The sequence below is a fragment of the Lepidochelys kempii genome, chromosome 17, assembly GCF_965140285.1.
Source record: "Lepidochelys kempii isolate rLepKem1 chromosome 17, rLepKem1.hap1, whole genome shotgun sequence".
Taxonomy (NCBI): domain Eukaryota; kingdom Metazoa; phylum Chordata; order Testudines; family Cheloniidae; genus Lepidochelys; species Lepidochelys kempii.
Window position 1 is genome coordinate 6,304,356 of NC_136396.1, and position 24,421 is coordinate 6,328,776.

Consider the following 24,421-nt stretch of genomic DNA (forward strand, 5'->3'; position numbering starts at 1 on the left):
CTCCATATAAGTTAATGAAACTATGACTTATACCAGCAAATGATCTAGTTCCCTGCTCCCATGTTTAGTTTCAGAAAAAGAACATTAATTTTCAGAACCAACAATCATGATGTTTTTTAAATGAATGAACAGCCACATTTACTATTTATGTGAGGCATCTGCATCAGGCTTTAAGTTGACTAACCCAAAACCAACCTACTTCTGCACTCTGCGCAAAATGAAAAACAAGAATGAAATGGCCAAGACCACTTTTGCTAAAATCAAACCCTGACACGTCTGCACTTCCTGCACCACCTATTAATTCCAGAATCAATCCCACAACGATTGCAACGGATAACTGCAGAAACAACCAGAAAGGCTTAAGAAGAGTCCGGCTAAGGAACCTTCCTAAGACCAAAGTTTTCTGCTGGAAAAAAACATTTGAGAGCTTAATAGCTGACTGACCCACTGATCACTCATATACATAGATGTAAATCCTGGTTTCAGTGACAGAAAACATGAAGAGGAGCCATGTAAAGAAAAACAAATAATACTGTCAAAATAAGAGTGAAATAAAGGTGATCAAGCGACATGATGTTCATGTCCCCTCTACTTATCTCAAACTCTGAAGGACAATTAATGCCCCCATTAGTGACATTTGTCACAGCATGAATACCAGTGTTGGCATGCAACTTGTAAGATTTAAAACAGTTTCTTTTTTTTGCCCCATGTATTACAGAACACAAACACAAACCATGTTTACAGTGATAAAGAGGAATGGTTTTCTCAAGCAGTAACTGTAATACTTGGCACTTACATCTCTGTATTCAAAGAGTTAAGCTTGGTCCAGTAAAGATAAAAATCTCCAGTTTTATTATTTTGTAAGGCTGCCTAACAAATGAGGATCCAGCTGTAATTGTAACATTCCAAGCTCCGAAGGCGCCAAGTTTTACTAACTATAATTTAAGCTGGTCCAGTTGATGCAGTCCAAATTCTTGTTTGGATAATCAGCCTTTGTTTAAATATGTACAAAAAAAGCATAGGCCAGCATTAGCCTCTAGGCATGTCATGTGAGCTTATTACCCTGAAGCTTGCAGTAGCAGAAACTCATACACAAGAGGAGGATTATTTTGCTAGTATTACTGTTACGGTAACATATAATCAGTCCTGCTCTCTACCCCTCCCCACCGCCTTACGATTCACAAGTCTTCTTTCCAAGTTCAAATAAAGTTTAAAGGTGAAAAGGTCAAGGAAGTTTCATAGCTGGCTGTTGAAAAAGGTAGAAATAACCAGGGTCTCCAAGTTTGCATCTATTAAGGGCTCAGCAATTTTATATTTTGCTGCAATTCTTAAGTGTGTGATCCCCTATGTATGATCTGTTTGGATAGAAATTAAACACTTGTTAATAATTTATAACATAATATAATTAGAAAATAATAATACATGTCACGCAACTATATTCAATACATAAAGCAACATGAGTGGCTCATTAGCCTATTTGTCAAAGCAACAATATTTTTTTAATCTCATTTCTGCTGAGGGAACAACAGTTCAAGAGCCACCCAGCTTGCTTGGAAATAATTTCTCCATCAGCTGGGAGTGATTTCCAAATTGCTTTGCCTCACCCACATCCAAGTCATGCTGGAGTTGCTTTAAAGGCTGGCTCTGGTTTAAGTTCTGACCAGGAGGTGCCAGAACAGTCACTATAAATAGAAAAAGATGAGGTACGGCCAGGGGGATAAAGTCTTGATGCAAACAGAACGTGGATCCCACACGAACGTGCTGCACATCATTAACTCTAAATCTTAGGTTTGAAAGCACAGTGCCAATCCAAGGTCCACAAAAATGGCAGTCAAAATGAGCCATTTAACAAATAGCAAATTCTACGCTATTTATATATTTGCAGACATACCCTCTCGGCTCATTAGAGATCGTAAGTCAAGAAGGAAGCTCAGTAGGTGGTGCTCTGCTCTCTAAGTAAGTACCAAGGAGCCACAGAAGGTCCCATTTTTCTTCTGAGATGTGAAGTCGAAAAGTATGTATGCCATTGGCCTCTTTAGGGAGAGAAGGTGTTACGCCTAGCAGGGCTAGGCCAAATTCCAAGTTGGGTAATTACATTACTTGGTCTGTAATAAAATTCCCCTGTAGTCCCCTGGATATATACAATGGCTCTGAATCATTGATTAATCTTTCTGTAAGAGGTGGCCGTATTTCTGTTGAGTAAAGCGATTCCAACTGTATATATTAGGCCAGATTCTCAAATGGTGAAAACTGTCCTAGCTCCACTGAAGTCATGAAGCAGTGCCAATTTACATCAGCTGGAGACTCTACTCCATTATCTTTATACAGCACTCATTCATTATTCATAGCTTCGAAGGCCAGAAGGAACCATTGTGATCATTTAGTTGACCTCCAGTATAATACAGGCCACACAACTTCCCCCAAATAATTCCTAAAGCATGTCTTTTAGAAGAAAAAAATCCAATCCTGATTTTAAAACGGTCACTGATGGAGAATCCACCATGACCATTGGTAAATTGTCCCAAGGGTTAATTACCCTTACTGCTAATCAAGTCACCCCTTAACCTTCTCTCTGTTAAGCTAAATAGATTGAACTCTTTGAGTCTATTATGATAAGGCATGTTTTCTAATTGTTTATTCATTCTCATGGCTCTTCTCTGAACCCTTTCCAATTTATCAACATTCTTCTCTAATTATGGGCACAGAATTGGACACAGTATTCCAGCAGCTAGTGACAACTATAGAGGTAAAATAACCTCTTGACTCCTACTTGAGATTCCCTTGTTTCTGCATGCCAGAACTGCAATATCATTTAGAAGCTAACAGCTTGGACACTCCTTGACACCAAGGCAATTCTGTTGTGGGCAGTGGCCTAACTTTTATATCTCCCCTAGATGCTCAATCCCATGTTTAACGTTAGATTTTCACTGAATCATAGAACTGGAAGGGACCTTGAGAGGTCATCTAGTCCAGTCCCCTGCACTCAAGGCAGGACTAAGTATTTATTTTTCACTTGTTTCATATCAATTACTAATTATTTTAAAAGGTCAGATTTAAATAGAAAAAACAAGGAAGGGCAGATTAAGATCAAATTTGGACTTAATTCATCCTTTTCAAATTCCTTGTAGCAGATCATCAGCTGGGGTAAGTTGCCATTGTGATATATACAGTAATGACAGGTTTCAGAGTAGCAGCTGTGTTAGCCTGTATTCGCAAAAAGAAAAGGAGTACTTGTGGCACCTTAGAGACTAACCAATTTATTTGAGCACAAGCTTTCGTGAGCTACAGCTCACTTCATCGGATGCATCCAATGAAGTGAGCTGTAGCTCACAAAAGCTTATGCTCAAATAAATTTGCTAGTCTCTAAGGTGCCACATATACAGTAATAACAGTTTAAACCAGCTGAGGATCTGCTCTCTTATGCTTCTCATAAACTTGTTCTCGCATATATAACTGATCTCTTTTCTTCTCACTTGTTGCCTGTGCGTCTTGTCTACCTGTTCCTTTCATTTCCCTGTCCTCTCTGCCCTTTGTACCTTCTATCATTCCGCCCCTAGCTTGGAACAGTTTCCAACTATTTCCCCTACAGTCCAACTTCGTCCAAAAATCCTTCATCCTTTTACTTCTCACCTATCATCTCCCCTTGTCCTTTCTTCCCTGAATTGTTGCTCCACGTTTTGCTCATGTGCCTGGTCTTTGTAAATCTTTGTAAGACTTTTAAGGCAGGGAATGTGTGACTTGAAATAACAGTACATACATTTAACAACGTACGTGATTACCAAATTTAAACATTTATTACTTTAAAGCTACAGCTTATCGATAGTTCAAGCTAAGAAGCTACCCACTTTGTTAACTTGAGGGCTAAGCTGAACAGATCTTCAGCCCTTGTCTGACAGAGTGATCAAATCTTTAAAAAAAAATTGAAATCATTGTGGGTGGGGGATGAGCTGAAAAAAAGTACTACTTTCCGAAGCTCTACCCAAAACCTAAATCACCAAAAGGAGATTTTATTCTGGGTAGATTGTACAGCTCTTCATAACATAATAATCATCCCTCTTCTTTCTTGCATTGTTGGATCACTAGTAAAATAATTAATTTTTTAAAATAAACACTGACTCGTAAGAAGATTTTTACCTGAGTAAAGACTACAGGATTTGGCCCACACATTATTTACCTCAAATATCTTCTTGTACTACTACCGTCATGGTTCTAAAAAAAATGTAAATTTTGGAAACAAGAACCCCAATCCTCCAGAGCACCATCTGTTTGATGCCGGTCTCCCAGTACAAAACAGATTCAAACCCAGAGGAAATGGTCCGAGGAGGCCCCAGCACAGGGAAATCTTTAAGCAATGTGGGTGCTGCCATTTTTTCCTAGGGCCTTGCTTACATGGGGCAATTTACCAATACAGTTGTAGTGGAATAAATTGTACCACAATAATTATGCTGATATAACTTACCTGAGTGGACACACTAATCCAGAATAAAAGTGACTTTATTCCAGAATAATTATTCTGCTATAGATTTGCCGGTCAATTTCCCTGTGTAGACATGTGCAACACTCAGAATGAGGGGTGAGGTGGCCTTAGGTCCCAGGGCAACTGGCATAACATAGAGCAGCATGGAGGAGTTTCTATATTTTGTTCGGGGCCTGGACTACTATCTGATGACTCCAGGATACACAGAAAGCCAGAATGATTTTAAAGCTACATTTGCAGACATACATCACTGCTGAGCTGCACTGGGGATGTTAATAGGCTGGGCCCCAGGATCTGGCTCTGTATCCTCTTACAATGCAGGAAGTAACAGTCTAGGTATTAGAGTACAGCCATATAGGCAGGGACTCCATATTTATCTCTAAAATGTCATGCTAATTCTTGGAATTACATAGATAAAAATATTATTATTTACATATTGACAAATATTTCTTTTCATTCAGTAGGATGTTTTAAGAGTCAAGATCTGTATCTGTCTAACAAGACAGCATATAACACAGGATTATTTTTGGTAAATATCTGGCTGGTCAACAAAGATTTAAAAATGCCAGCCTTATTAGGCTCCTCATTTCGTGGAAAGATATTTTATCAATCATCCCCACAGCAAAACAAAACAAAACAAAAAACACCCCTGGATTATCAGGATACTTCAAAATCCCACCATCACTGATAAAGTAGGATACATAAGCAAAAGGGCAGCAGTAGACACTTAATACAATGTAACTGATGTTGACTGAAGTTCAACACCACCAAATCTGCACCTAAGAGACTTCAACAGACATATCAGAACTGCATGGAGTTTGCTCTGAAATGACATAGTGTAGATAGAAAAGGAGTACTTGTGGCTCCTTAGAGACTAACCAATTTATTTGAGCATAAGCTTTCGTGAGCTACAGCTCACTTCATCGGATGTTCATCGTTGCATCCGATGAAGTGAGCTGTAGCTCATGAAAGCTTATGCTTAAATAAATTGGTTAGTCTCTAAGATGACACAAGTACTCCTTTTCTTTTTGCGAATACAGACTAACACAGCTGTTACTCTGAAACCTGTCATAGTGTAGACAGAAACTTTAATGATACATGCTTTAAGCCACAGGTAAAATATATTATGCCTAAATATATTGACAATTTTCTGTATCACTTTTCTTTTTACTTTATAAATGGCAGTACTGTACATTATAAACCACAATTACAAATGTCATCTCGTGCAAATATTTAACTCATATAAAAGTGCAAGTAACAGCCATTTAGCTTTCCAGCAAAGAAATAAGCCCAAAACTGCTAATGGACATCTAGGGCAGTAAAATCACTTCTGCAAAATCCATTAGTCATTAAAAGTTCTGTCGGGCTCAGTTTTTACAGCAAAACCTGTAAAAACTCAATATCTGATTTCTCTACTGGGACACTGAGGTGCGAAGATCCAAATAATGCTGGAACTGAATTTGTATATTTGAACCATCTGAACTCAGTCTGCCCTTAAAAAATTATTTTACCACTAACTTTTACAGGGTTCTAGACTACTGTGCTACAAAAATAAAAAAAACATTAAAACAATTAAAAATACAACCAACTTTATAACCCTTCCACTGGAATTGGTCTTATTTGTTCAAAAAGAGGAACAGCTATGAAAGAATGGCAGAAAGGAGGGAAAGCCTCCAGATACTCAAGTAGAATAACATCTCATAGCACACTATTGAAAAAAACACTGAAACTAAATGAAGATTGCCCTGAACAAAGAAGGCAGTTGCTTATTTCCATCTGGAAACACGGTCAAATGGAAGCAAATTCCACAAAATTCCCAACTGATAGAAGAAACATAATTTTGCATTTTGCATTATCAACACACACTAGCTGCAGCAGTCTGCTGCATCTCACGCCACTAGGAAAACATTTCTATTTGTCTTACATCAAGGTTTCAAGCAGTGCCAAAACAGAGGCACAGAAGCAGCATCTAGGATACAGTGTGAGTTGATGAGATTTTCCATTCCTTTGTTAGATTTCTCCTTTATTTTTAAGGACTTCTGTGCTGTGTAGTCAGGGTAAACTCTGGTAACATATGGTAGCAGGGCACACGTTACATTTTACAACGTTACGGCTTTGCAGAATGTAAGTGTGATGTTTAGATCCCTTGGATCTATAATTACAACTGAACAGTTACACTACATTTTGTAAAACCAACTAACAATTCCAGCTATCCTAAGCTTGCTTGGGCCAAATCTTACCCTATGTCAGGCAGTTAAGAGAAAAGGTGGCCGGGTGAGCTTTTGTAGAACCCAGGCAGCAGCAGAGCTATGTGTCTAGTTGACCTATGTGAGTGAGCTTGGAGAGGAGACTGGATGCTGTGCCTGCTGCAATTCCACTTGCCCAAGAAGTCACACGTCCAGCAACTAGTAGGCATGGCTGGCCTTAAGCTGCGGAGGGCGACACGTGGCTGCCGAAGATGATGCTAGCATATTGCTACTCCACCATGCGTTTCCTCTACTGTCTGAACAGCTCTGGTAAGTACCATTTCGTGCCTATAGTTGCACGAAACGAAGAGGTGAAGACAGGATTTAGCCCTTGTTCGGTTTTGCTGGGGTTTCTATGGCATAGACTTGCAATTAATATCTTTTAAAAAAGTTGGTTATTCTAATGCATGTTCTGAATAATTATTTCTGACTCAGGTCCCAATTCTTCACTGTGCTTCCATGTCATGGACTGTGGCAGTTCTCTGAGCCTCAGCCCCCTCGTCCTGGTGGAAGTTAGAGCCTCAAGAGGCTTGCTGTAATTTCTCCCAGAGGTGGAAGCTCTGTACATCAGCAGAGGACCAGCCGTAGCGAAGCTTAGCTCTTCCAGGCCCTCTCTCATCCTGCCTCCAGACCACATCCAGCATGTCTCCTCTGCCCCCTTATGCCAGGAGTAAGGCAGCTGGCGTATGAGGCAGCTATGCTGATGGACTGTCACCTTACTGAAAGGTGAGTTCTCCTGCAGGAATCTCTGGCCAATTTCATAACAGGGTTCAAAATTAACGTGTTAGACCAGAGAAGTCAGCCCCTTTTTAGTTTGTTTGGTTTGTGCGTGCGTGCGTGTACATGCTTGTCTTGCTCTTGTGCTACAGTTACTAGAATATTAAGAAAGTAGGCCGAAGGTTAGTACTGGTGTACTATAATACACAATATTGGAACTGACAAAGTACATAAAGTATATTTAGGGCTATAATATTAAATATTCAGAACATTAGGGAACCCTCCTGCTCCCTGGCTTAAGCCTATCTCTCACTACTGGGGCTAGAAAGTAACTTTCCCCAGGGACATGTTATCCCATAACTGCAGGATTTTTTGCACGTATTCTGAAGCAACTAGTACTGGCTACTGTTGGTAATGGACTACGGGATTAGATGGACGACAGATCTGATCCAGTCCAGCAGTCCCTGTGATCCCTGGGACAGGAGTTCAATGATCATTTTATTTATCCTTTTTCATTCAATATATCTTCTAGATTGTGCTCTCTTTAGGGAAAGGACTGTTTCTTACTATGTATTTGTACAGTGCCTAGCACAACAGGTCTCAGATGGGATATATAGGCAATATCATCTTACAAATAATAACCAACAACAAAAGAAAGGATGAGCAGTTAAGCACATAGCATTAGAAAGCACAGCCTTACTTGCCAATGGATTAAATATTGCAAGCAAACCAATTACTATCAAGCTTATGCTCAATTCACTTTGCTTTGTTGATAGGTAGCCTTATAGAGATAGCACAGAAACAGTGGTGATGCATACAGAATAAAGGCTTATATAATTAAAGAGAGACACAGCTAGATAGGATAGATAGCTACTGTAGATCGTATGCAACCTTTCAAACCCAGCATTCTGATTTAGGATAGAAAGATCATTTTTTAATGCACATGGATAGCAGTTCATAAACCAACCAATTAATCTATAACACCCAGAACTCCCTGGATTCAGCTAAAGCATCTCCATGAGACAACTCACCTGTTCACTGCTGTCTGGTAGCTAATTCTGATTGAGGAGCTAATAGGTACAGCACTTCTTTCTCAGTCATCACAGCTGTGACTCAGGGGTCCAGACAGATAACCTGGCTAGTGCAGATGAAACTGTGCGTTTTCCCCATAACTGTCTATGACCGCAATGTGATTAACTGTATTTATGATTATTATTATTGGTACTGCAGTCGTGTCTAGAGGTCCAATTGACACTGGGGCTCTATTATGTTAGGTGCTCTACATAAACATAATAACAGATAGTATCTGCCTCAAAGAATTTATACTCTAATTATACAAACCTGTCAACAAGTAAGAGAAAAGAAGCATTGTCCTCATATGGGGAACTAAGATACACAGAGATTTGGGAACTAAGATGCAGAGAGATTCAGCCTTTTTCTAGACCCAGAAGTTGCACCAGTTTGACTTAAATAGGGTTTAAAACCAGTTTAGTTAAACCGGAACAAAAAGCTATGGAGATTCCTAATCAATTAATGCTAAACTGGTTTAAACTGAAATAACCGTGTCCATATAGCCTTTTGCACCAGCTGGTTTAAAATCACACCTAAAGTTAAACCAGTGCAAGTTTCTCACATAGATAAACCTCCAGTGATCTGGCCAAGGCCACATAAGGACTCTGCGGCAGAGCCAGCAATGGAAGCCCGATTACCCGAGTCCCAGTCCAGTGGCTTAATCACAACTCCAACTTTATTCTCTCCAATGAACACGCTCACTGTGTGCACTGACATGACAACTGGTAGATGTTTTCTTTCTCAGCCTGTCAATAAACCTGTAGCCACTCAACTGTGAAGATGTAGCGAGAATAGGGTTATAGTTTTAGTGAAAGTACAGAAAAAAGGCAAAAATTAATTTCTGAATGGGACAACATAGTCAATGGAAAGATATGTTTACCAAAAAAGGGTGCCGTCTTCTCTTACCTCCTGCCAGCCTATGAACATAGATCAAGATTCAAAGTCAGACATCCCCATGCAAAAATGTAGAGGCACTCTTCAGTGCTATTCCCAGGTCTGATACAGACTCTCTCTCTGAGGCCTTGTGGAATTCAGTTAATCTTCCTCATCTGTACATGGGGAAATTGATTACCTTCCCCTCTCAACAAAGTTATGTGAACTAAATTATGTTTGTAATGTGCTTTGAACATATAAAATGCTACATAAGTTCTTACTATTACTAAAGTATTAGATTTATTATGCTATCATGAGGTATCCTGGCCTTGTACTTCAGTTTCTTCTAATGATGATCCAGCTAAGCAGCAAAAGGACAGCTTCCATTACAGGTCACCTCAGGTCTCCTGAACCAAATATGCCCCTGGCTTTTAATGAAACATATGAATTCCAAAGGGAAGCCTACTATCCTTAGTACACAGAATACCTCAGATCTGCAGAATGTCAAAAATGTACAAGAAAAAGGATCTCTGATTATTGTTGTAATGGTTACGTCTTTTATGGACAAAATACGTGTCCGCACTTTTAAAATCAACAAATAGCAATGATTTTTAAGAAAGGGCTTGTGTGAAATGTTACTTGTTTATCAACGCAGAGTCCTAGAAAAAGATATTTTAGAAGTCTAACTCTCACTGTTTCTTCACTCCAGAACAGAATAAGATGTTACTGCACAGAAGGCACACACTCAGTCTAATATGTATTTTGAGATGGCAACATGTCAAAATGTAAGCTCCAAATTTATTACGTTTTGAAAATTTATGTTGCAACAGTTATTTTAATGCATCTAGATTAATAGGTTCAGATACAGTAATTCTACATTTAGATATATATTTTAAATCAAGCAGAACAATTGTGAGTTGCTTATTTTGAATTATATGTAAAGCTTTCCAAGTTAAATAATTTTTGCATAAAAGTCCATGTCACAACTTGCCCATTTAGATAAGTGATGATATATGTATAGAGAGAGATGCAAAATAAGATGCATATGGTCTTACACTTTTTTTGCTTCTATCTCAGACTGGTTAAGTTTACTTGCAAAGAATCTGTTTTAAAAGTGGGCTTGTGTCATTTATTTTTTCCTTCATAATGTATAAAGAAGGTCTAAAACATTTGGTGAAGGTCATTTGATGTTGTTGATTTTTGGTTTTTACGTTGTTTTTTGCTTGCTTCCCACATTAGAAATATCAGGAATGTCAACTACAGGCTTCACTAGTTTTGCTAGAGGACTTCTTCGGGATCACATAGGATGTGCATTGTTAGCACATGCACCTAAACTGGAGAGAGACAGGTGTCAAATCTTTAACAAAGGCTTCCTCTGTCCAAAATAGTCATTAGTCACTTACATTAGAGAGGCATTAACAAAATCGAACTCCAGAAAATTTTAACCAGTATGACTAAAAATCCTTCCCTCTCTTAAGTGTTCAACTTTCAATTTCCTGTTTCTTTTGATGTCACCTTCTTATTAGTTCTTCAGCCATTATATCTTCCAGGCTAGACAGCACCCACATTTCTAACCTATAAAACAAGAGGAAAAAAAAGTCCAAACCCTTTAAGCTCCTCTTTGTAGATCAGGAAATAGCAAAAAAAGGGAACAAGTACAATTTTTTCCCCTTTGGAGTTTGCCCTTGAGCTATTATTATTATTACTAGCAGTAGTAAAAGTAGTAAATTATATATTATGATAGCATCCAAAAATCCTATGGCTCCGTTATGCTGGTGCTGTATGACCACCAAAAACATACAATTCCTGTGCTGAAAGTCTACTGTAAGAGCTAATAGCAAAATAATAATCTGACACAAATGAAACCTAATGTTAATTTTTGGGAAGTGCAATAATATTCTAAAGCACATTTCTGACCCAAAGGAAGATGCAATGAGACTAATATGATGCTTTTTAACCTTTCAGCATCCTGAGCTTTTTTTCATCATTTTGTTTCACTCGTTGATGGTCTTAGAAACAAGCACAAATGTACCCTTCCACTTTAGTATTAGATCACACCAAAAGAGCTAAGGTTTTAGATGAAACAAGAAGCTGAAAGTAAACTGATTACACATGCATCAAGTATACCAGTCACTAAGTATTTCTGGATTTTAGGGATAAGATACTCTCTTTGCTTATTACTGCCTTCTTGATCCAAAGAGATTGAAGCAACTGGTTTCAATTAGATGTTTTTAAGCTAGTAAAACTACATCCATAAAGACATATTTATAGAACAACTTAAAACTGGAAGAATTAAAATGACTACAAAACTGATGAATTCCATTCCCCCATCCCCCAGAATCATTTACTGACTATTAACAAGCAAAAAGCACTGCAATTTTAAGAATTAATCCACTTGTAGGAAAATTAAATCAGATACACTAGCAGGGATAATGATAAACTGATGGCTCCAGTGTTGTCAGTTTGCGGGTGATACAAGTTCATGTTGTCTGTGCTAGTGGCCACTCTGTTGGAACAAACATGAACAAAAAAGGTAACATTAAAAGTGCAGCAGCACCAGCTAGAATCAATTCTGTCACTGAATATGCAGACTTGTAATAAGTAGTATAGGGTAAATATTATATTTAATAAATAATCTGACTGATTCCAAGACTGCCAAACTTCAGCATGTGGAAACAAAGGAAGTCATAGTGATGACAGTAAATGAAAGAGAGATGATATTCATTTCCCTCAAAATGCCAGAACACAAAAGTACACCAGTGTGGCTTTGGTACACATGATTGCCTTCATCCTCATTAATGAATGACGAATATTCTGAGATTTATAGAAATGAAAATTAGTTCTGATAGGGTTTTATCCAGCAGTTGCTTAATAAAATGTGTCTAAAAAACTCTGCAGCATGTGACTACAAATATTTGCAGGACGAGTCTTTTCATTTGTACCCTAATGAATACACAGCAATGGCACCGTTTTTTTTCATTTTGGCCTAGTAAAAAAATAGAAGAAAAGGAGTCTGAATGCTAGTCCAGATGGATTAATCGTTCTCTGTTTTATGGGCAAACAAAAGCCCCAATCTGCTAAAGCCGCGAGAACAATTAGTCAAGTACTCATTAACATGTATGTCCTGCTCCTGAATATCCAAATACTGAATAAAATAATTGGCTATTGGTCCCCAACTATCATCCTAAATTTTCACTTCATGAGGCAGGAAACATTTATAACCAATGAAATCAGTGGGGCTAGGAGCAGGCCCAAAGCCATTAATTATGGGAACTGTTGTGAGCAAATCAGGAGTATGGGCACAATCCTGAGAAACCAAAACTGACATTCAGAGTTACATGTCAATGAATTTTTCAGGTACTCAGAATCTCTGGGCATGAGTGTTGTGTGCATGTCATTTTTAATATTATCATTATTATTAATAAATTGCTGTGAATCTTACATTTTCCTTCATCTGTTCAGTAAACATAAAAACTAGATAAGAAAAGAATACTTCAAAATCTTTTTGATTTGATTAAGCCCTTCAGTCTTCTACCCAGAGACTAGCTCTAGGAAAATATTTCCAATGTGGACAGTAGCATTCCATACAGCATGCATCTGTAGGACTAAAAGAGTGCCCTTTATTGGATATTCAGTATCTTGCCTGTCCCAAGGCACTTAGGATAAAGATATATTTATTTTGCCTTAGCATCCTGCAAAGTCCTCTCTATTACCGCTACACACCCTCATTGCACAATGCAAACCAGCAACTGGGCGCTGAAGTCTTTATGCTGAGGCTTCCAGTTTATGACAGCATTACCAATAGTCCCACATGGCTTTCAAGCCAACTTTACCCCCATTTCATTTTGATCTTAGAGAAAAATGACAAACTTGGCTTAACTGATTCAAAGAATTCTAAATACCTTCCTTCCTCGAGCACAATCTAATTTGGATCTTAAAAAATAAAAATAAAAATAAAACCCAAACAAACCTGGATACAATACACCATTTTAGATAAATTACCAACTGCCCTTTTACATAGTCTTTGTTCTGTTGCATTAGAGAAACAGGGAACCAATGGCTGCACTTTCTTTTTGTTAACTCACTGCCGGGATCTCACTACTGAGCCTGCTGAGATATATACAGAAACATATAATCAGTGAAATTACTTAATGCACCTATACAAGATACACAGCACGACGACTTAAGTTCAGTCTCTTAAGCTAATGTGGCTCTGACGACTAGTGAATTTTTGACCTTCCAAAAGAGTCTTTTCTTTTCAACATGTCAAGAATAAAGATTAAAATATTATTTGCAAACGGGAAACTCACTACTTGCGAGTTGAATACCACTGCCTTTATTCACACAGATATTCTCACTAACTTCAACACAACGTCCTGAAGGCTTAAGCCTTACTCATATGAGTAAAGGTTGCAGGATAAAACCCAAAGTGATATTTCATACCATCACACCCAAATTAGCGAAGCAAAACTATAGGATGGCAGTGAACATAAAAGCAAGGGAAATAACATGAACAGTGGAGCAGTCAACAATTTAGCCTGAGGCACAAAACTAATGCAAGAGTAATTTCAAAGCACCAACTGAACCAACTAAGGTGACAAAAAATGTGTGTTATAATAAACCTAAAACAACACTTGCTGCCATTCCTGCCCTTCATCAAGATCAACACAAAATACAAACTAATGCCACAAAATGTCAGCAGCAGCATCATGAAGGGTACAAATATTAAGCAATAAATCATTTGTTCCTACGAGAAAGGAGGACTAAAGCAAGAATCCTGAACCGGAGGCCAGTCCAAAGCCCATTGAAGCCAATGAAAAGACTCTCACTGACTCGGTGGATTAGGCCCTAGTCATTATACTGAAAGTAAAACATCCCAAGCAAAAAAACTTTTACTCATGGAAGGATGTGTAAATATCCACTATCCACAATGCAATAAAAGACCCGGAACAGCTGACTTGGACTTGTGGGGCTTGTGTTGCGTGGCTATAAAACTGCAGTGTAGCTGTTCGAGCTCGGGCTGGAGCCTGGGCTCTGAGACTGATGGGGGACAGTCTCAGAGCCTAGGTTCCAGCCCCAGCCAGAACTGCTAAGCTGCTGTATTTAGCTCTGCAACTCAAGCCCAAGTCAGCTGACGTAAGCGCCGAGACTCGATGCCGTTGTGTTTTTGATCGCAGTGCAGACGTACCTTTAGAGACACAAATCAAAGAATCACCAATGGTTTTTCACTTAACCCACTAAACAAATGGTTTATCTTTAAAAACAGATATGTGCTTCTCCCCTAATCTTTATGATTATTATTTGTATTACAATAGCACCTAAAGGTTCCAGCTGAGTTCAGGGTCCCATTGTGCCCTCGTTTATACCAGAGGTACATACATTCAGTCAGAGACAATCTCTGTCCCAAAGAGCTTACAATCTAAGTAGACAACACAGTCAAAGGGTGGGAGGGGAACCAAAAGCACAGAGAGGTGTCTTAAGTCAAACAGTCTGTGAGTGGCTGACCTAGGAATAGAAGTGAGGTCTGCTGACTCCAAATCCCTATGTTCTGGACCACACTGCCGTTCAGTCAGACGTGCTCTCTTTACATAAAAACAAAACAAAACAGGTGAAGGTATTAGATAAATAAATATATAATTTATGTGATACAGAAAGAAACTTTACACATTAACACATTATAATAAGATCATCCCTCTTAAGATTTATCGTAAAACAAATAAGGTAAGTTCAGTTATTTTAGACATGGGATTGTAACGCAGTAATAGTGTATTTTCGAATGTACTATAAATCTGGGAATTTAACTAGCTAAGCCCCAAAATGTGTATATTACAGTAAGGATTTTCTCAACTTTCTACAACTGTATCCTACTATTGCTCTTAAGATATTTTTAAATCTTATTTTTCATTCAGCTCAGAGATCAGTGTATGTCAGCAAAAGTAGGGCATTTCTGGACACAAATCTCTTTGAATAAGCCAGCCTGTGACCAGAACATACTCAAAGAAAGTCTACCAAGTTCAAAGTCTCATCCTGCTCTTTTTGCTAACTATGATATTACAAAAACCCCTTTAACTAATAAGTTCCCCATGTGAAAAGCTACTACACACACAAACCTACCGAGCGATGAATCATTTTAATGAATTACCCCAGAGAATCAAAAGAGTAGGAAAGGATTTCAATGTCTACAGTTGACAATATGAGACTACAAGCTCAGATGTTCTCCTCTTCTCCCCAACCTATGGATCTGGTGCTTGGGTATAAATAAAACACTGCAAAGACACTGGCTCTGCTCCATTAAAAACTGAAATAATGGGTCTTAAACAGAAGTAGCTTCTATAATACACTGGTATTTAAGTGTTTCAGCTGTTGAATGGATTTGCTGTAAGCAGAGTAGACAGAAGAATACAGCAAAGGAGAACTTTTAATCTTCGCAAGTTAAAATGACCTTTAAATTTCATTTGTAGCTTTTAATACATACGAGATATAACTTTTACTTTACACTCAGGTTTAAAACTTGGGTTTTAGACCCAAGGCTGTTGAGAGAATTTCCAGGCATTTGGGAGAGTTGTGAGCTCCAGGGCACTTTATCCATCCAATAACCATCTGTAACACCTCTCACTTAACACAATTGCATACCACAGGACTGTTCTGTGATGCCACATTCTCATACTAATGGAAATGTGCCAAGAAGGGAGGGGCTTTGTTGTTTTGTTTTTAAAAAACATTCTGTAGATGAAGCATTATGTTTATAAAAAGAAAAGGAGGACTTGTGGCACCTTAGAGACTAACCAATTTATTTGAGCATGAGCTTTCGTGAGCTGTAGCTCATGCTCAAATAAATTGGTTAGTCTCTAAGGTACCACAAGTACTCCTTTTCTTTTTGCGAATACAGACTAACACGGCTGTTACTCTGAAACCTGTCTTTATGTTTATACCAGTTTTCTTTGAATGGTTTGGTGCTTGTCAGTCAAGTGCTTCTTCTATTGACACTCTCTCTCTCTCTCCTTCTGCCTACTCGCTATCCTGTTTAGATACTTACCTAATTACACATTCCTTCTTTGTACACAATTCAAATATCTTAACTTATATGTTTACATGAGGAATAAAAGAAGATAAGACAGACTGAATTGGGACATACAATTCTTTCATATGATGCAGACTACTGAAAAGATTAAATTTCACTAGTAGGTACAAAAAATAAATCCCAAAACAACCCTTCATTGCTTCCTCACAAATAATATTTCAAACTCTTACACAAGGTATATTTTTGGTTGTAAAAATTGAGATGCTACACAATTTATGGGGACTTGAATATAGTACAGTATATTTTCTCTCAAGAATGCACAACAGAATACTAGTTCTGAAGAAGTCACAGAAACTATTAAACTGAGGACACAAACCCTCAGTCAAAACCTATACTTTTTGAATTAAGTTTATATGTCAGTGGATCTTCTAAGTTTGGTCTGTGCTGGTTTTCTAATATGGGTTTCTAGTCTTACTTCCCATGGGTATTGTACACTGATTTTTTTTTCTAGGTTGGAATTACTCAACTGGAAGTTGATTGAGGGCACATTAGTTACAGGAAACATAATGGGAAATAGAGAGTTTATGTATATTCTAGACAAAGCAGTGTTCATAGCATCATTTCTGATCACAAGAAGAACAGGCCAATCAGTCAACAAGAAAGTGGCCCACTGCAATCAGTTCCTGCTTTGAACAGTACTGATTTTTTACAAGTTATGTCTTCTGCTAAGGGGGTAAAGACAGTTGTCATCAACCTGCATATAAAGTGATTCAAAACCAGTTAATGATGGTCCTGAAGTTAATGATGGTCCTGGAATGTCATCAGTAATATACTGATATGATCAACAGATATATTTAGAAAACTGTTGTAGATCGATCGAAATAATACGCACTATTTATCTGCGAATGAGCAGATGGAGAGAATGAAATGTTGAGCTCTCTTTTCAGAATGTCATTTTCCCCCAGTGATTTCATAGCTATAGCTTTATTCTTGAGAGTGGACTCTTAGGATGCAGAGTCTTGTCTAGGTTGCAGTCTCAACAGTGCCCAGCACAAATAAGAAGTGCTTGTCACCAGTGCTGCAGTCACATAAACAAGCAGCAGCTGGATGAGAAAAGGAGGGCATGTCAGCTCAGAGCGGCAGAAAAGGTTTTTCACGGCAGCTATTTGCAACCCTCCAAGGAGCTACAGAGGCTGCCCATTAAAACCCTGTTAAAACACTTCTGATGTTGTCAGCAGTGGAGAGCTGAAATAGCACAGTGATCACTGAGATGCTATCTGCCCCAAGCAGTTCACTGGTACTGTCAATACTATGAGCAAGAAGGTACAAGATGAGCAACAACCTAATTTCTCCATCAAAATTTCATAAACTCCCTGAGCTGGTAGAAACTCGAGATGGGGGTAAACACATGACAGCTGATAAGCTGATCATTCAGGAAAGATGATCATTGATCTGGAATCTTTTCCAAAACCTTTGAAGTTTTAAGCCAATTTACACTCTGAAACCAATGGCGTGTAAATCTGCATCTAAAGGACAGAAAAAGGAATTACAAGGAAGTCCATTAATCAAATGCCCATAATCATCTTCCCACCCTCCTACTTATTGTGAAAAGTTTTCTTAAATATATGTAATATGAGAAGGAAACCTTGCACAATTGTGTGTCTGTGTATATATATACATACACATACACACACTTCAAAACATCTTAAAGTACTACATTTGATGCCCCCCCTCACATTTGTAGATATATAAATGTGGCATTTATACATATAAATTTAGCATATATGTATTTCTTCTCACATTTCTATGCACTGAGTTATAAAAGGCTCGATTCAGTAGCCACTAAAGCATTTACGCATGTAGTCTCATTGGGCTACAGTGTGTGCCTTTTACTCGCTATGAGAGCAACCATACTGAAATGCAAAGGGCTACTCACAAAACAAGGTGTTACTCAGTGTGAATAAAGAGGGAAGAATCTGGTCCATTTACTTCCATGCTATTATTTCCATGAATAAGTGCTTCTTCTGGTAAGTAATGGCTACAGAAACAGAGCCAACGGGAAGAATTATTTAATGATACAGTAAGGAATACGTGCTTAATTGTGAATTTAATGTCTTGGCTATAATTTCATGAGAAAAATAACTGAGTCACCCACCTCTCAGCTTTCCAGCTTTAAATGAAGACACTCATTGTTAAAGAACGTTGAAAAATACTTCTGGTAGGAATGACTTAGTTACTTATATGGGAACCACGACAAATGTACTTAAGTTCTTCAGAATTCAAATTGTGTGAAACTGAATGCAAATTAATCAACAATACCATTGTTTCCTGGACAATCTCTGCAGGACCTCAATGTAAAAGACTGTGAAACTTCTAGACACATCATATGTTCCCTTCTGTTTATGCGGCCCAACACCCATTGTAGAGAGCCAAAAGATGTGGAGTCCTTGTTAGGGACAAAGCAGAGAACTGTATGGTGCCATTTGGAGTAGAGGGACAGATTAGATGCCCGCTGTTCAATATACGGTGACTATTCTGACCCTCTTATAGTCAGAGGTTTTGTGCTCATACCCCAGCATTTGCAAATGGCCTCTACATACAGTCAACATGCTTATATCATTTCATAACAAGTTGAAGATTTCTGCTGAGAACACATTACTATTTCCCACAGCAACAATGATTTATTTGGACCAGACTGGCAGTCCCTATGCAGAAAAAAAAAGGACTACAGAATCAAGCCTACTCACATTATGTGTCTTCCATAGTAAAGTATATTATTCCTCAGTGCATTATACATAATAATTTGGTTTTCCTCTGATTCATCCCCCATATTCACAGGCCACAACTTCATTTGTGCAAATTTGCGTTCTATGAGGAACTTTGCTGGGGAACAATATTTGGTGATGCAAGTTTGGATGGCATGATATCACGGAAGAGATGCTGGCTTGTGGTTGCTTTTGTGGCCGATGTATAAAATATCTGCATGTTACTTCACCCTATAGCTTCCCCCCCAACACAACTGGAACATATGACTCAGCGCTTGGAGAAACGGGAGCAGAAAAAAGATCTGTTCAGGACAGTAATTTCTTTATGAAGTTGCAGACCTAGTAACAATGATTTCTTGTGAAATTTAAAACGCCAAGTGCTGGCCTCAGCAATCCCTTCTAGGTTGAAGAGGCCTGGCGGGTATATTTTCTCCTTGATGTGCAAAGAGTTATACATGAGACTATACTCTTCAATCTTTCTGCAGGGAATTGGTGTTAGCTTCATTAATTCAGTGCCACTGAACTCTATGGAACTGGACTAACATCACATTGGACAGCAATTAGGCCAATCAATGGGAGTTAAGTGCCTAACCTACTTAGGTGCTTTTTTTTGAAAATCCCACTAGGTGCCTAAATGTATCTATAGGAACCTAAATACTTTTGAAAATCTGGCCTTTAGTCTTTCCTTCCTATGTGAGGAAAAAGCTTAAAAGTATTCAAAATTAGGACACAGAAATCAACACATGACTGTCGATTTATTCACCCTGGTCCCACGAGCCCAGAAATTAAATATCTGCCTTTATCCACCCAGCTTTCTCTGCCTGTATTGGATAAAGATGATGACACCATACAACTAGAATATAAACAAGATCACAACAATTTTAAGATGAGCATAACTTTTACGGGATCAAATAACCTTAACAACCCAAGCAGTCAATAACCAGTGCAAATAAACTCTGGTAAATAATAGCTGTTCTAACACTAAAAGCATGTGTGATATTCATGAGGCAATAAAATCTCCAGAATAGTTTGACACTTCTGTAATACAGTGTATTTTGTTCCATGGGCAAGGAAATTGCTAAAAGAAACCTTTAGTTAATTATTCAAAATTATAGAGGCAGATCATCAGCAAACACTAAAAAGGAAACAAACAAGTGGCAACAAGTAATCTGCCTGTTGATATTAAGACTGTAAAACCACAATTTTCTTGGATAAAAAGCAAAGCTTGTTAACAGGAATGGGGGGCCTGTGAAGAGTGCCTCTGTATCTTCCCACTCTTTCTACAGCTCTACAACAACATTTACTTTCTTTCCTCCCTAATTTAACTTTGGGCTTGTCTCCACTTACCAGGGGATCGATGCACAGTGATTGATCCACTGGAGGTTGATTTAGCAGATCTAGTGAAGACCCGCTAAATCGACTGCCAATCGCTCTCCCGTTGACTCCGGTACTCCACCGCAACGAGAAGCATGCGGTAAGTCAATGGGAGAGTTTCTCCTGTCAACCCAGCGCGGTGTAGACACTGCAATAAGTTGACCTAAGGTACGTTTACGTGAATAATGTAGCTGGAGTTCCGTAACTTAGGTTGACTTAGCCCCGTAGTGTAGACCTGCCCTTTGTGTTAAGAAGACTTTGCAGTTAATGCAGGTTTGTCATATTGTGGAGTGATGGCAGTAAAATCTGATCCAACAGTATCTAATTATTTAGCTCCACAACAATAAAAATATGTTTTTCAATATAAAAAACTATCTTCTGTTTTTTCAAAATTTTATTTTCACTCAAGAGATTTACAGCCTTAGCAGAACTCAAGCCCAAGTTATTATTCAAAAGCTTTGCCTTTCCTTTGAGAGTGTCTGTTTTTAATTTTTTTTTTCCCAAAGAAAAACACACAAATTATTTAGAGAAAGTTTGTTCAAAATTCGAAAAGAACACACGAAGAGAAATAATTACATTGAGAACAAATATTTTATGGCTTGAGCCTTCCTGAGCCCTGAAAATCTTGCTAAGATACTTGGAAGCTAGTTTGCCAAGAAGCCATTATATACTGAGAAATGTAATTAATAAAATTGTCAACCTTCCATAGAATTATGCAGGATTTATACTTGCCTCGTATTAAAATTACTTGGCAAATGTCATGCAGTCCAGCAAACACATGGGCACATTACCGGGCAGGAGTCGGGAAGGGTTCAAGACACAAATAGCTTTCATAACCAATGGCCAAAAACAACATTTTTTGCAAGTGTTCATATGATCATAAAAATGTGTAGCACAATATTCTGTTATTGTGCCCTTCTAGAGAAGGAAGGAGAAGGAAGGAGATATAAAATATAAAATCTATACACAAAAGGAAGGTATATGGAAACTAAAACAAAATGTCAATATGTAACACCCTAACAGAACAGACATTTAATTTTTGGAAGCAAATTAAGTCAATTAAAATGCATTCATAATAAACTGCAAATAAAATCTATGTTCTTAGATAGGTTACCTATTTTAAGCAAAAGATGTACTTTCTCTTTAGTTTGTGCTTCAAGCTTTTGTTCTATGAGAAGTCAAGTAATTAACTTGCCAGGGGAAGAAATTTTCCTCTTCAATACCTTTACATTTGTGTAAAGCAAAATTATACAAAATGCTGATGTAAGCCCCACAGGGAAAATACTTCTGTTGTAAAGCAAACACTTGTCTATACCACCTTAAATCCATTCATATGCCTTGTTCTGTGCTCAAAATCTGGACACTCCCATGATGCACTTGGGTAGAGTGTCTGCCTGCTGGGATGAAGTTTATTCACAGGAAATATGAAGGGAAAATTCATGCTCTGCTGCTTAATCAGAACTGACATGGCATCTCCAGAGAGAGAGAAACTTAGGATGTCAGGCAGGTTAGCATAGGGCAAGCAGACGGTCAATAAAATATTCAATAAAGTCCTCTGATATCATACACCTAATACTGTGGAAAGAGACAGAATTCTTCTTTTTGATAAAAAAAAATACAAGTTTAAAATGGGTTGTTAAAACGTCTATACAATGTTAACCTGCTAAAATGTGAAGACAATTGTGACTGGTTTTTAAGCGTGTTATAAAAAGCAAAACCAAATGCAAACTGATAAAACAAGATGTGCTCACATTGACACATAACAGAGACTGATTATTCAGAACAAGCAAAATGTTATTTATCTTCTCTAGAATAATAACATTGTTTTGTTGCCTACTAAACCTCACACGACTGTTCCTTACTTGGCCCTAACTATCAGGAAACAAGCATATGTTTAAACAAAATATCCACTGAGTGCATTAAAATATATGTTGCTTAGTCCAAAAGACACAAAACCCACCCAGTATGTAATGTATTTTCATCTGTATGACTTAAGAGAATACCATAGACATCCTAGTATTAAAAACGTATATTGATTAGCTTTCAGCATAGAAATACCCAGGGTGCTACCCTTACACAACATTAAAAATGCCATCCGTTGCTCACATTTTTAGACAACATTCATACTTGCACAACTGTATTTTTTTACTATCTGATCCAATGTTTCATGACACTTGTTTCAAGTCTTGATGTCAATGAGTTCTTAAATATTTCCCCACCTGAACAGATTTAAGAGAGTTTGGTAAGAAAACCTGGGAGGGATAAAGAAAGCAAGAGTCCATACGCAAAGAGCCCTTGAAATCATTCTGGTGACGCTGGATCTGAGTTTACAGAAAGGGAAAATTAAATCAAGCATTGGAGTGGATTAGGAAGAACTATACCAGGAGATGTATAATGTTAATCATGTTTTGTTAGGGGCAGTGCTTATCTACTCAAGCTTGCCCTGGAGATCCTTCTTACTTACTGCAAGTTTTATCTGTATAAGGCCAATTGGTTTCAATAACATGCTGACACATGTACATATGTGTATATACTGTATACATATACATACACACATAACAATGATGAGATGGTACAGGAAACCCTAGGATAGATAACATTTAGCACTTTCACAATGTTTGACCTTATCAAATAGTAATTCATCCTCATGACACCACTGTGATGTAGGTAAGGGTTACAGATAGGAAAAATGACAGATACCTGGTAAGTCACTTATAAAGACTAGACCGCAAGTCAGGGCCAGAGGCACACGTAGAACTCTAGGATACCGGCCCAACCCTGTGCTAGACCAGACAGACAGACAAGCCACTAACCTCTTAATAAAACAGAGGAGCACAAAACTCCTACAGAGTAGCATAGTCATAAATGCAAAATTTCATTTTCAGAAAAATTAATTCTTATAGCAGGTGTATTCCCTCAAAGGGAACAAATCCAGGCTTTGAGTGAAGAGCTACAAGGGTGCGTGGAACGGTCTTCACCGTGTGACCCACACACAGTCCACAGAGCTGCACCACAGCCATTCAGTGGCATGTGTTCCATCTTACAGGCTGAGAGGGGAGCTGCCACTTCTCTTTTGCAGTGGTTTGGGGCCACTGAAACTATAAACACAAGAGCTCAGGACTCCCTCCCTGACTTATCTCCAATGATCCTTTACCCCACCTCTTGGACTTAAGCCCCACTGCAAGACTTAAATGGTAAGGATGGCCTAGCGTGGATCCTCCACACCTGCATGAATGGCATGGTATCACCCTTACTATTGTACTTAAAGAGTCTCCATTGTTTAGGATCACAGAAAAAGTGTTCATTTAACCCAGCTATTCTCTTAGCAGATACATGCATGTAGAGATGTATCAAAATAAAGTGGGTCTGTGACCAATCTATCACTAGGGAAAGCCAAAAGAGGAACTGTACAAAGGAGAACCCATATGGGGACTCCAATTCCCCAAGACTCTTTCTCTGAGATCCAATAAGGAGACCAGAGGTGGGAAATGAAAAATGGAGGAGAGTTGGCTGGTGAACAAAGAGTACTTGTCTCTTCCATCTTGTTTCTCTTTATACGACGGGCTTGGGAAATTGGGTAACCTATTTCAACTACCCTCTCTGCAGGTTTGCCCAAGGCCTTCCTAGTGATGAACTGCAGCACCTATGCTGGGCTTTTTATGCGTCTATGCTGCATACAGTTCAAAGTCGATTTACCTTCAACAACATGAGAAAATGGGTATTCCTATAATAATCACACTAATTTTACACAAGGCTTTAACTATATCAAATGAAGATGATGTGGATAACCCGAGAGATCATAGTAACTTCCTTCTATCTTGAAAAATTAATGGATCAGATTTCTGTTTTCATCCCACCCTTCTAATGTGTTTGACCT

General features: G+C 38.2%; 1 protein-coding gene across 14 annotated transcripts in view; it reads right to left on the reverse strand.

Moving 5' to 3' along the window:
• The window catches only part of BCAS3 (BCAS3 microtubule associated cell migration factor), a 500,892-nt gene that overhangs the window by 131,935 nt on the left and 344,536 nt on the right, over window positions 1-24,421 (reverse strand). The window contains exons 26-27 of one of the 14 annotated variants that reach the window (XR_012155468.2): window positions 14,890-14,966; window positions 6,409-10,959 (exon numbers count right to left, since the gene is read on the reverse strand). The exons of 10 other annotated variants lie outside the window; for them this stretch is intronic. Coding sequence is in view for 1 of the 4 variants with exons in the window: in XM_073315915.2 (XP_073172016.1) it covers window positions 10,955-10,959 (5 nt within the window). In the remaining 3 variants the exon portion in view is untranslated. Of the gene's footprint in view, window positions 1-6,408; window positions 10,960-14,889; window positions 14,967-24,421 lie in introns of those variants that run through there. 3 more of the 14 variants (XR_012155469.2, XM_073315915.2, XM_073315913.2) reach the window with 3 other exon arrangements.